Below are 12,714 nucleotides of genomic sequence, written 5' to 3'. Positions count from 1 at the left end.
TTGTCTTTATCTCTGAACTGTTACTGATGTGCAGAGGCTGACTCAGTCTTGAAAAATCAATTTTTTTTCCTCAGATTTTATATTCAAATTGTTAAGTATCAAATTTTGCCAGCAAATTTGGATGCTTTTAAGAAATTGCCTGGGCCAAACAAAATCACATCAATCTCCTCATTTTAAAGATGGGTGAATTGAACCCCAAACCTCCATGATTAGTTGCTTATCCAAGGGAGCACTTTTACTAGTGCTGCTGTCTCAATTACTTTTAGTAATTGCTAAATTACTTTTAGTCCCAATTCATTTCAGTTTTTCAGTGTGTCTTTTTAAATGATCTCATTAATTATGTATAATTGCTTAATTAATTTAGAATATCCAAAAGGAAATATTTGCATGCCTTCATATATGCTAGTAGTATTGTTTTATATTGTAGATAACGTAGAAGATGTGTGTGACTGAGAGGTAGGTTTTGGCTTTTCTAACATCTAGCAAGGATTACTATATTCTAATAGCCTTTTAAACTTAATGATGAACAATGTTACTTGTTGCTGTAAATTAAAATAAATGTTAAGTACCATGGTAAAAGTAGTTTTGTCTCTGCATATCCTATTAGTAATCAAATAAACTTTTTATTTGTGACACATTCATTATTGGTCCTACTATATTTATTGTGCTAACAAGGAGAAACATATTAACAATACTTCTATCACTTTGTAATCAAGTAAGTTGAGTACTTAACAGTATTTTGGGACAGTTCCAAAGGTACTGAAGGAGTTTTGACAAAAAAATTACAGAGTAATTATAGCAAAACTATGCTATCTCAAATACATATGTATTTATTTTTATTTTTATTTTTTATTTTTTTTGAAACAGAGTCTCACTCTCTCGCTCAGTCTGGAATGCAGTCATGCCATCTTGGCTCACTGCAACCCCCACCTCCCAGGTGTGAGCGATTCTCCTGCCTCAGCCTGCCAAGTATTTGGGGCTACAGGTATGACCCATCATGCCTGGTTGAATTTTTGTATTTTAGTAGAAATGGGGTTTCACGATATTGTTCAGGCTGATCTCAAACTCCTGACCTCAGATGATCAGCCTGCCTCAGCCTCCCAAAGTGCTGGGATTACAGACATGAGCCACTGCACCTGGTCAAATATAAAATATATAACTCTATAATTACGTATTATAATATGTAATGTATTTTATATATAAATATTTGGTTGGGGGGACAGAGTTTCGCTCTGTTGCCCAGGCTGGAGTGCAGCAGCACGATCTTGACTCACTGCAACCTCCGCCTCCCAGGTTCAAGCAATTCTGCCTCAGCCTCCCAAGTAGCTGGGGTTATTACAGGTGCCTGCCACCACACCCAACTAGTTTTTTGTGTTTTTTGTTCTTTTTTTTAGACAGAGTCTTACTCTGTCACACAGACTGGAGTGCAGTGGCATGATCTCAGCTCACTGCAACCTCTGCCTCCTGGGTTCAAGCAATTCTCCTGCCTTAGCCTTCTAAGTAGCTGGGATTACAGGCGCACACCAACAGGCCTGGCTAATTTTTTGTATTTTTAGTAGAGATGGGATTTCACCATGTATTTTTAGCAGAGACTTGGTTTCGCCATGTTGGCAAGGCTGGTCTTGAACTCCTGACTGGAGGTGATCCGCTAGCTTCGACCTTCTAAAGTGCTGGGATTACAGGCGTGAGCCATCGCGCTCAGCCAAATATAGCTATATTTTTAAGAGAAATTCAGTATTCAAGTTTTTTGTTTTGTTTTGTTTTTTTGAGACAGATTCTTGCTCTGTCGCCAGGCTGGAGCACATTGGCGCAGTCTCGGCTCACTGCAACCTCCGCCTCCTGGGTTCAAGCACTTCTTCCTCCTCAGCCTCCCAAGTAGCTGCGACTACAAGCGCGTGCCAAACACCTGGCTAATTTTTGTATTTTTAGTAGAGATGGGGTTTCGTCATGTTGGCCAGGATGGTCTTGACCTCTTGACCTCGCGATCCACCTTCCTCGGCCTCCCAAAGTGCTGGGATTACAGGCATGAGCCACCGCTCCTGGCCATATTCAAGTTTTTTTTTTAACAAAAAACTTAAAAATTCTGACAGTAAACATTTAAGTTAAATTAAGCTGTTTTAGAATTTAGCACACTGAAGATGATTAAACTGTATTCTGTATCTTAATTTTAGTAATAATACTGTAGAATAATGCAAATAAGTAATTATGTGAATGTCATTAGGTAATATTTTCAGCCTAAGAGAAAGAAGATATAAATGTAAAATAAGTCAAATTAAAACTCTGAAAGTCTTTTTTTTTTTTTTTTTTTGAGTCAATGTCTCGCTCTGTCACCCAGGCTGGAGTGCATTGGCACAATCTCGGCTCACTGCAACCTCTGCCCCCTGAGTTCAAGCGATTCCCCTGCTTCCCCCTCCCTAGCTGAAGGATTATAGGTGTGCACCAACACACTCTGCTAATTTTTTGTATTTTTAGTAGAGACAGGATTTCACCATGTTGCCCAGGCTGATCTCAAACTCCTCACCTCAGGTGATCCGCCTGCCTTGGCCTTCCAAAGTTCTGGGATTACAGTTTTAGGCACTCAGCCTAAAACTCTGAAGGACTTTACTTTGAATTGTAAATATCAATAGAAACTTATGATGACGTTTTTTGTTTCTGTTTTTTTAAGAAAAAAATTCTTAACCCTGGACAATATAAAAAGGCTTAAAAACAATCAAGTCCGGTAGCAATTAATATCCATCCCTGAGTGTGGTCTCTAAATATTAGGACTCAGGAGCGATGGTGGATTGTAACAATGAAGTAGAAATGAGCAAGACAATCCTGGAACACCTTGTAATGCCTGAAAGCAAAAAGGAATTAAAAAAAAATAATAATGGAATTGTACTTGAATGACATAGGAGCCAATTTTGACAGATCTCTCACTGGCCAAAGATTAAACAATTTGAGCATCAAAAAATAATGACTACAATAGGTAGAAATGTGTTAAATACCTAAAAACCATCAAGTTTTTTATGTTGTTGGTTTTTTGTTGTTGTTGGTTTTGGTTTGGTTTGTTGTTGCTGTTGTTGGTTTTGTTTTTTTAAGACAGAGTTTCTGTCACCCAGGCTGTAGTACAGTGGCATGATCTCAGCTCACTGCAACCTCCATCTCTCAGGTTCAAGTGACTGTCATGCCTCAGCCTCCCTAGTAGCTGGGATTACAGGTGTGTGCCACCGCTCCTGGCTAATTTTTGTACTTTTAGTAGGGATGAGGTTTTGCCATGTTGTCCGGGCTGGTCTTGAACTCTGACCTCAAGAGATCCTCCTACCTTGGCCTCCCAAAGTGCTGAGATTACAGGTGACCCACTGCAAAAGGCCTTGTTTTTGTTTCTGAGACAGAATCTTACCCTGTTACCCAGGCTGGAGTGCAGTAGCCACGATCACAACTCACTGCAGCCTTGATCTCCTTAGCTCAAGCAATCCTCCCACCTCAACCTCCCAGTAGCTGGAACTGCAGGCATGCACCACCACACCCAGCTGTTTCTCTGGTTTGTTGTTATTGTTGTTGTTTTTATTTTTATTAATTAATTTATTTTTTTGAGACAATCTTGCTTTGTTGCCAGGCGCCAGGCTGGAGTGCAGTGGGGCTATCTTGGCTCACTGCAACCTCCGCCTCCCTGGTTCAAGCAATTCTCCTGCCTCAGCCTCCTAAGTAGCTGGGACTGCAGGCACATGCCACCATGCCCAGCTAATTTTTGTATTTTTAGTGGAGAGAGGGTTTAACCGTGTTGGCCAGGATGGTCTTGATCTGTTGACCTTGTGATCTGCCCGCCTAGGTTCTGGGGTGCATGTGCAGATCGTGCAGGATTGTTGCATAGGTACAACAGGGCATGGGAGAGCAAGGAGCTCACGGGAGGAGATAGCCAGGGGAACCAGAAAGTGCAGGGTGAGCCTTCTCCCCATCACCACCAACCCCTGCCCCCACTGCTGGCAGGGAACACACCAAGATCTTAAAAATTATCAGTTTTTAATAACGTTTTTTTAAAATTCAACTGGTTACCCAAGGTTGCTGAGTTATGTCCTACTACTCTGAAAATTGCTAGCAGAAGGAATCAAACATTTCTTTTGCATGTCTTATACAGGCCATGATCAAGGGTATTTCAGCAGTTGATAAAGTAATATAGTTGTTTATAGGAAAATCACAGCTAACAAATGCATGAGCAATGATTGAATTAGAAAGTCATCATTTTGCAGCCTCTTATGAAACAGTGGATCCAGACCTGTCGTTTTCTTAACCAGGGATGATCCCGTCCCCCTCCCCCAGGGACAGATATCTGGAGACAATTTTAGTTTTCACAACTGATAGGGGAAGCCACTTAGCATCTGGTAGATGAAGGCCAGACATGTTGTTAAATGTCCTACACATACAGGACAGCTCTCCACAACAAATAATTATCTGGCCCAAAATGCCAGTAGTGCTAATTTGGGAAACCTTGATCTAAACAATAATTATCAGTGGCCACTCAAGCAATAAGATAGAAAAGAAGGTTGATGGGGATATTTATAATGGGCGGAACAAACTGATAACACTTGACCTAAACTTAACCCGCTGATTGACCTTAAATGGGAAACTGGTATTAGGTGCCTCCTGTGGGGATATAATAGGAAGTACATGGTATCTTTCTTTGAAAAATGCCACCCCAAATGGTTTAGCCAGCATCCATTAAGCTTCTAGATCTAGCTACCAGTTTCCAGAAAACATGAAAGATAGAGGGGCAACTTAAATGACCTTATCAGCAAGCAGTCAGCCCAGTCTGGGATGTGGGAAGGAACTTCTACAAGTCAAATGACCAAGTTTCTTCAATAAATAAATGGCATGGAGGAGGCAAAAAAAGTGAGAGGGACAATGGGAATTATCAAGAAATTGAGTAACAGATGATCAAGTGTAGTAGTGTGTGGATCCTGGAATGACTAAGTCAAATGTAAACAGATATTGTGAGACAATCAAGGAAAATTGAGTAGTAGATGTTAACAAATTAGTCATTTACTTTAGGATGATGATACTGTTGGGTTTGTTGTAAGTCCTTATCTCTTAGAAATACATACATGAAGTACTTACATGAAATATTTACGAATTAAAGTATGTGTCCCAGGTTTTATTTTGCTTTTCTTTTTAAAAGCGGACAGGTAAAGACATTAAAAAAGGCATACTGATAATTATTGAAGCTGAGTGATGGAGATTTGGAGATCATTTTACTATTCTGTCTTTATACTAAAAAGTTTAAAATGTAATTAAAATTCTGTTATGATTTATGTACATTCTGTTTTATTTTGGTGTCTTTTGATAATGTATATACAATGGAAATTTTATTATTTTTAGATACTGTGTGTCCTCCCTGGTACTACCAGCACTTTTTTTCTTTAGATATTTATTTTTCTTTTCTTTTGTATTTTTTTAAGAGACAAGGTCTTGCTCTGTCTGTTACCCAGGCTGTAGTGCAGTGGTGCAATCTTGTCTGACTACATAAAACCTCAGCTTCCCCAATAGTAGGACTACAGGCAAATGTCATGTCACCATGCTGGCTAATTTTTTTTCTTCTTTCTTTCTTTTTTTTTTTTTAAATAAAGACGGGGTTTCCCTATGTTGACCAAGCTGGTCTCAAACTCCTGGCCTCAAGTACCCTTCCTGACTCCCAAGTTCTGGGGTTACAGGCATAAGCTATCATACCTTGCCCCTTTTTTTCTCTTTGATGTTGTATATTGTTTGGGAACTCTTAAGATCTTTTGTAGCCGGGCGCGGTGGCTCAAGCCTGTAATCCCAGCACTTTGGGAGGCCGAGGCGGGTGGATCACAAGGTCAAGAGATCGAGACCATCCTGGTCAACACGGTGAAACCCCGTCTCTACTAAAAATACAAAAAATTAGCTGGGCATGGTGGCGCGTGCCTGTAATCCCAGCTACTCAGGAGGCTGAGGCAGGAGAATTGCTTGAACCCAGGAGGCGGAGGTTGCGGTGAGCCGAGATCGCGCCATTGCACTCCAGCCTGGGTAACAAGAGCGAAACTCCGTCTCAAAAACAAAAAAAAACAAAAAAAAAAAAGATCTTTTGTGAAATTAGGCTTTATGAAATGTCTTCTAGGATTCATTTGTGGCGCTCTAATGACCATCTGTTTTCCACTGATTTCCATTTCTGTGTGCCATTTAGTATGTTACAGATTTTTTTAAATCCATTGGAAATAGGTGCCGTGAGAAACTTTTTTCACATGTGTAATGCATTAAATCTTACCAAAAGAAGAAAATATTAATGATATAGACTGTGTTCATAATATTAATCTTTTCTCTCTTATTTTTAAAATTTAGTTCTATCGTTTCCACCCTGCTAGCTCTTATGGATGGATTGGACAGCAGAGGGGAAATTGTGGTCATTGGTGCCACCAACAGACTAGATTCTATAGATCCTGCTTTACGAAGGCCTGGTCGCTTTGACAGAGAATTCCTTTTTAGCCTACCTGATAAAGAGGTAAGAATTTAATGTCACTCAAATTTTGACAAAGTATGTTGCTGTTTATTAGTAATAAGTGTTGGCATAGTAAAAATTTTGAAATTCTTGGGTTTTGTATCATGGTTTTGTCAAGTGATAGTTGTTAGTGAACAACTCAAATGGGGACAAATTTTTGCTCTTTTCTTTAAATACAATAATGCCTTCCCACAATTACTCTTTAAAATGTTTTCAATTTGAGCATAGCCTTTGGATGTTGTAAGTTTTGCTTCAGAACATGTGACTTAATTCATAATCAACCCTTAGCCAGTTTGTTAGCCTTGGCTTTTTCATGAATACCATCATATAGTCGTACTCTGTTTTTTTAAGTCTACTTAATCTTCCGGGAACCAAAGAGAAAAATATGTGTGGAGCTATCTGTACTTTTAAAAGCAGCTCTAAATATGCGCTAGAATGAATAGCTTCTTTAGTAGTTCTCTTATGTCTATGACAAATATAACTTTAGTGCTGTAAATGCAAATATGTTTAATAATGAGACTAAGTTCATTAAACTCTTAAAAGTACATCCTTTTTCTTATTTTCACTTTCATATTTCTATTTATATTGGTTTTTGTTTTTTGTTTTTTGTTTTGAGATGGAGTCTTGCTCTGTCACCCAGGCTGGGGTGCAGTGGCGAAATCTCAGCTCACTGCAACTTCCACCCCTGGGATTGAAGTGATTCTCAGGCCTCAGACTCCTGAGTAGCTGAAATTACATGCACACACCACCATACCCAGCTAATTTTTGTATTTTTAGTAGAGAAGGGGTTTCACCATGTTGGCTAAGCTGGTCTCAAACTCCTGACCTCAAGTGATCCACCTTGCCTTGGCCTCCCAGAGTGCTGGGATTACAGGCATGAGCCACCACACTGGCCACTATTAAGTACTGGTCACTTCAGAATTTTAGATAATCAGAAGTATTTTTAATTGAAATTAATGTAATCTGAGTAGCACTTATTAATAGTTGTAAAAAAATAAATTGTTTTTATTCATAGGCTCGAAAAGAAATTCTAAAGATTCACACCAGGGATTGGAATCCCAAACCACTGGACACATTTTTAGAAGAGCTAGCAGAAAACTGTGTTGGTAAACATTGTTTTAAGCAATTAAAAGAAATGTTACATTTATTTCAAATATGAAACAAATTGTATTAGGTTGTTGCAAAAGTAATGGCACTTTTTGCCTATAAAAGTAATGGCAAAAACCGCCATTACTTTTGCACCAAATTAATAAAGAACTACAAGGTTAAATATGTGTTTCTTATCATCTTGTTTATGGCATTTTCTTCTCACAAAGTCTTGATATTAAATAGAGATATTTGACAAATTGGCCATCAGGAGCAGAGTATTTAATTGTATAAAATACAATATATTTTTATGTCATCAGTATATTAATAGTATTATTATAATAGCTATTCTTTACTGACCATTTCCTAGTCATCCTGTTAAGCATTCTACATGTATTATTTCATGTAATTCTCACATTGTTCCTGTGATGTACGTAGCAATATCTCCACAGATGAAGAAATGGCTGGAGAGCATTATGTGAATTTTGTAAGGTCACATAGCTAGTAAATGACAAACTGGAATTTGAACCTAGTCTATGTGGCTTTAAAACTCTTGCTCTTGACCTCTGTGCTATACTTAGTGCTTGTGTAGTGCACTCGTAAAAATTGATTGATTGTTGATGGCTGTTACTACCCTATAAGTTTACTGGGTAAAAGAGATTTTGGTCTTATTACTCTTAAATATTTGCTAACTATATTGATAGGCTGATTTTTAACTTTCTTTTAACCATGGTCCTGCTAATAGAGTTTTGTGTTTCTCTGTTTGGTCGGCTGGTTCTTTTTTTCCCCTGGTTGCTTTGAATAGGATACTGTGGAGCAGATATTAAATCAATATGTGCTGAAGCTGCTTTATGTGCTCTACGACGACGCTACCCACAGATCTATACCACTAGTGAGAAACTGCAGCTGGATCTCTCTTCAATTAATATCTCAGCTAAGGATTTCGAGGTAGCTATGCAAAAGATGATACCAGCCTCCCAAAGAGCTGTGACGTCACCTGGGCAGGCACTGTCCACCATTGTGAAACCACTCCTGCAAAGCACGGTTGACAAGATCTTAGAAGCCCTACAGAGAGTATTTCCACATGCAGAAATCAGAAAAAATAAAACATTAGACTCAGGTATAAAACTTGGCTAACCATTTAGTTTTTATAATCAGTAAAGTGAAATGTTTTGCACATACTAGAAATATTTCTTTCTAAAAGAATCTCTGAGAAGAATTTGGTAATGCCTTACCTGGGATATTTGAAGGAAATTTACTCCATGGATTGCCTTTAACTTAATTTGTTGTAAGTTTGGGATGTATTTTTACGTTTACTGAATTCGTATCTACACAAATATTTTTGATTCTTTGAAAAAATTTCATTGAAGTATGCTGACTTGAACTGAAGCAGTAAAGATTTGCTTTGCAATCCGAAAGTTACTAATGTACAATTTTTTGGTTTTATAGATATTTCTTGCCCTCTGCTAGAAAGTGACTTAGCTTACAGTGATGATGATGTTCCATCAGTTCATGAAAATGGACTTTCTCAGAAATCTTCTAATAAGGCAAAAGACAATTTTAACTTTCTTCATTTGAATAGGTATATTTTTCTTGCAAATCAATTTTTTTGCATGTGTAATTTTCTAAAAATAAGTGAGATTATGGTAGAAAAAGTAAAAAAATGCTAACCAATCTGTTTTTTATTTAAAGTACCAGAAATTTTTTGTTGTTATAATTGTCACAATAGTAGGAATTACAGTCTATAAAAATATTCCTAAATATCTATGGGGATCAGTTGTTTCCAGAAACTATGTGAACCATGTTGTTATAATTGGTTGGCCTTATTGGCAAGACTTTTTACATATGAGAGTTTATAGGTGACAATTTAGGGATTGAATTTAAACTTTGTTTTTTTCTAAAACATAGCTTATTAATCATTTCTCTTTCAGAAATGCTTGTTACCAACCTATGTCTTTTCGACCAAGGATGTTGATAGTAGGAGAACCAGGATTTGGGCAAGGTTCTCACTTGGCACCAGCTGTCATTCATGCTTTGGAAAAATTTACTGTACATACATTAGACATTCCTGTTCTTTTTGGAGTTAGTGCTACATCCCCTGAAGAAACATGTGCCCAGGTAATTTATTGGTGCCCAAACAAAATAGAAGACAAAACAGCCTTCCAGAGACAAAAGCTAAAATTGCCTAATTTTTTTTTGTCTTTCTGATTTGTAACTTCAGGTTTACAAAATAGAATTATGCATGATTGCTTAGTCATTAAAAAGAATGAGTTTAAAGCCCACATTCACCCTTAATATCTTCATGACCTTAGTAAAGTTGTTAGATCTCTCTAATTTTCCAATTTGGAAAATGGAGATGATAGTACTTGCCTCATATGGCTGTTGTGAGAATTAAATGAGTAAAGTACTTCAAATGGTGACTGCTCCTTAGTTAGTACTCAGATGTACTGCAGTTTCTGTTTTGGTATTTTTATATTAACTTTTTTTAATATAAAAATATTTTATATTTGTTGTTTTGTTTACTTTTGATTACCACAACAGAAAAATCTTCTAGATTTCTCCAACTGTTTTCTAGTTGCTTGAAGAAATTGTTTTCCAAAAAAAATGAAACTTAACATTTAAAAATAAGATTGTGGGATTTTGGAGAAGCATTTTAAAAACTTGAGGACTTTATGTGATACTTCTGGGAGGTTAAACGTTGTTTAAGACTGATAGAACTAGCATTATTAACATGCTGAGTCTAACTGAATTTGTTTTGTTCCCTACCTGCTAGGTGATTCGTGAAGCTAAGAGAACAGCACCAAGTATAGTGTATGTTCCTCATATCCACTTGTGGTGGGAAATAGTTGGACCGACACTTAAAGCCACATTTACTACATTATTACAGAATATTCCTTCATTTGCTCCAGTTTTACTACTTGCAACTTCTGACAAACCCCATTCTGCCTTGCCAGAAGAGGTAATTTATGTGGGGGGGAGTCATTATATTTTAAAAAGAGAGCTGTTTGTACCAAAATAATAGTAACTTATTGTAAAAATTCAAATGCTGCAGAAGTGAATTAAAGGGTAAGTTTTCTTATCGAAGATACCATTGTTAACTATTTGCTATATGTGCTCATTGGGTAAAACGGTATATGTATATATATTAAGGATATGTAAATTTTTTCTCTTAAAAAATGGGGTTGTATGATACATACTATTCTGTAATTTGCTTTATTCACTTAACAGTAAATACATCTTGTGTATTTGCTAGTGCTAAAGTCTCTTGAAGAGCTTCATGGCTATTCAAAGTCCTGTTGATAGGTTTTTTGGTTGTTTTCCAGTTTTTTTCCTGCTGAACTGTGATAGTGAGTATATTTGTATTTTATTTAGTATGAGCACTAGTATATGGATTTTTCTAGTATTGATTCCTAGAAGTGGAATAGTTGTAGCTGAATCAAAGGGTATTTTACATTTACAAGTTTTAACAAACTAAATTACTCATTCAAGTTTGTGCCAATTTAGACAACTGCCAATAGTGAACAAAAGGCCATGCTGCTTCTGCCTGGAATACTCTTCTCTTAAATACTTCCCTGGCATCATTTTTTACTTTTATTTCTTTTTTTTTTTTTTAATTTCATTTTTTACTTTTCTCAGATCTCTGCTCAGATAACACCTCAGAGAGGTCTTCTTTGATCAGCATTTCTCAATAATAGCAATAGCTCTTTTGCCTATCACACTCTTTTCTGTTTTTCCTGCTTTATTTTTATTGCCCCCTGCCATTAAATATTGATTTGCATGACTCTCTTTCTGCTATCAAAATGTAAAGTACATGAAATTAGGGACTTTTTTCCCACCTCTGTGTCCATAGAGCACATAACAAGCATACTATAGGCTTCTGTATATTTTCTTTTAATGAATGAATTTGATGTTTTTTTTCCACACCTTTGACAGAATGGTTTGTAGTTTTTAGAACACTAATAGAAAGATAAGCTCAAATACTTATTAAAGGAATATTTATTGAGTGCTTATTTTCTACCAGGCATGGTTCTAGGCACTAGAGATATATCAGTGAATAAGACAGACAAAAATGTATGTCCTTACACATATAGGGCTAACATTTTCGTTGAGTAGGGGAGAGAAGTTTTTAAAAATTTATAATACTATAGTGGAGAAAAGTTTAGCTAAGGGGTATCAAAAGAGTATGGGTAGGTCACAGTATGAAATAGACTAGATAAGCCCTCAGTAAGAAGATATGTGGCCGGGCACAGTGGCTCACGCTGTAATTCCAGCACTTCAGGAGGCTGAGGTGGGTGAATCACCTGAGGTCAGGAGATCAGGAGCAGCCTAGCCAACATGGTGAAACCGCATCTATACAAAAATACAAAAATTTGCCCGGCTTGGTGGTGTGTACCTATAATCCCAGCTACTCAGAAGGCTGAGGCAGGAGAATCACTTGAACCCAAGAGGCAGAGATTGCAGTGAGCCGAGATTATGCCATTACACTCCAGCCTGGGAGACAGAGCGAGACTCCGTCTCAAAAAAAAAAAAAAAGAGAGAGATGATATTTGAGGAAAAACGTGGAAAAGGTAAGGTAGTGAACCATTGGAGTAGCTGAAGGACAAAAGATCCTAGCAGAGGGAAAAGCAACTGCAGAGGCTCTGAGGCAGATCTGTGTCTGGCATGTTGGAAAAATAGCAAGAAGGCCAGGGTGATAGAGCAGAGTGAGTGAGGAGCAATCTGGGAGGAAAGGAGGCCAGCATTATCAAGGGATCAGATTGTGTGCCTGATGGCTCTGTATAATAATAATAATTGATTATGAAAACTGCATAAGGAAATGAATTCATAGGAAATGAATATTACGTATATATTATAAACTCTTCGAGTGGGGAAGGTCCTTAAAGGTTTTCAGTTTATTTAACGATCTAGTTTTACACTCTGCACTGTCTCCTTAATGTGAATACTGCACTGATGTTGAAACACTTTCTTACACTCTTGTTAGCTCTGACTCCTAAAAATCAACTTACTGATGGAGGCTTTCAGTTTTTATTTTAACTTAGAAACGGGTCCTGCTAATCTTCTATATCATTCCAATTTTAGTATATGTGCTGCTGAAGCAAGCACAAACCTTCCACTTCTTTTTTTTTTTTTTTTTTTTT

At 37.2% G+C, this 12,714-nt stretch overlaps 1 protein-coding gene across 1 annotated transcript in view; it reads left to right on the top strand.

Annotated features, from left to right (window-relative positions):
- Positions 1-12,714, top strand: part of ATAD2 (ATPase family AAA domain containing 2) — a 70,114-nt gene that overhangs the window by 36,139 nt on the left and 21,261 nt on the right. The window contains exons 14-19 of the mRNA XM_032252912.1: positions 6,334-6,493; positions 7,506-7,596; positions 8,382-8,696; positions 9,026-9,158; positions 9,508-9,694; positions 10,350-10,535. Coding sequence (XP_032108803.1) covers positions 6,334-6,493; positions 7,506-7,596; positions 8,382-8,696; positions 9,026-9,158; positions 9,508-9,694; positions 10,350-10,535 — 1,072 coding nt within the window. The remainder of the gene's footprint in view (positions 1-6,333; positions 6,494-7,505; positions 7,597-8,381; positions 8,697-9,025; positions 9,159-9,507; positions 9,695-10,349; positions 10,536-12,714) is intronic.

This window comes from Sapajus apella, unplaced genomic scaffold, assembly GCF_009761245.1.
Source record: "Sapajus apella isolate SASKATOON/1434 unplaced genomic scaffold, GSC_monkey_1.0 scaffold3, whole genome shotgun sequence".
Classification (NCBI taxonomy): domain Eukaryota; kingdom Metazoa; phylum Chordata; class Mammalia; order Primates; family Cebidae; genus Sapajus; species Sapajus apella.
The sequence above is the reverse complement of the archived record's forward strand: the minus strand, read 5'-3'. Positions and strand labels throughout refer to the sequence as shown.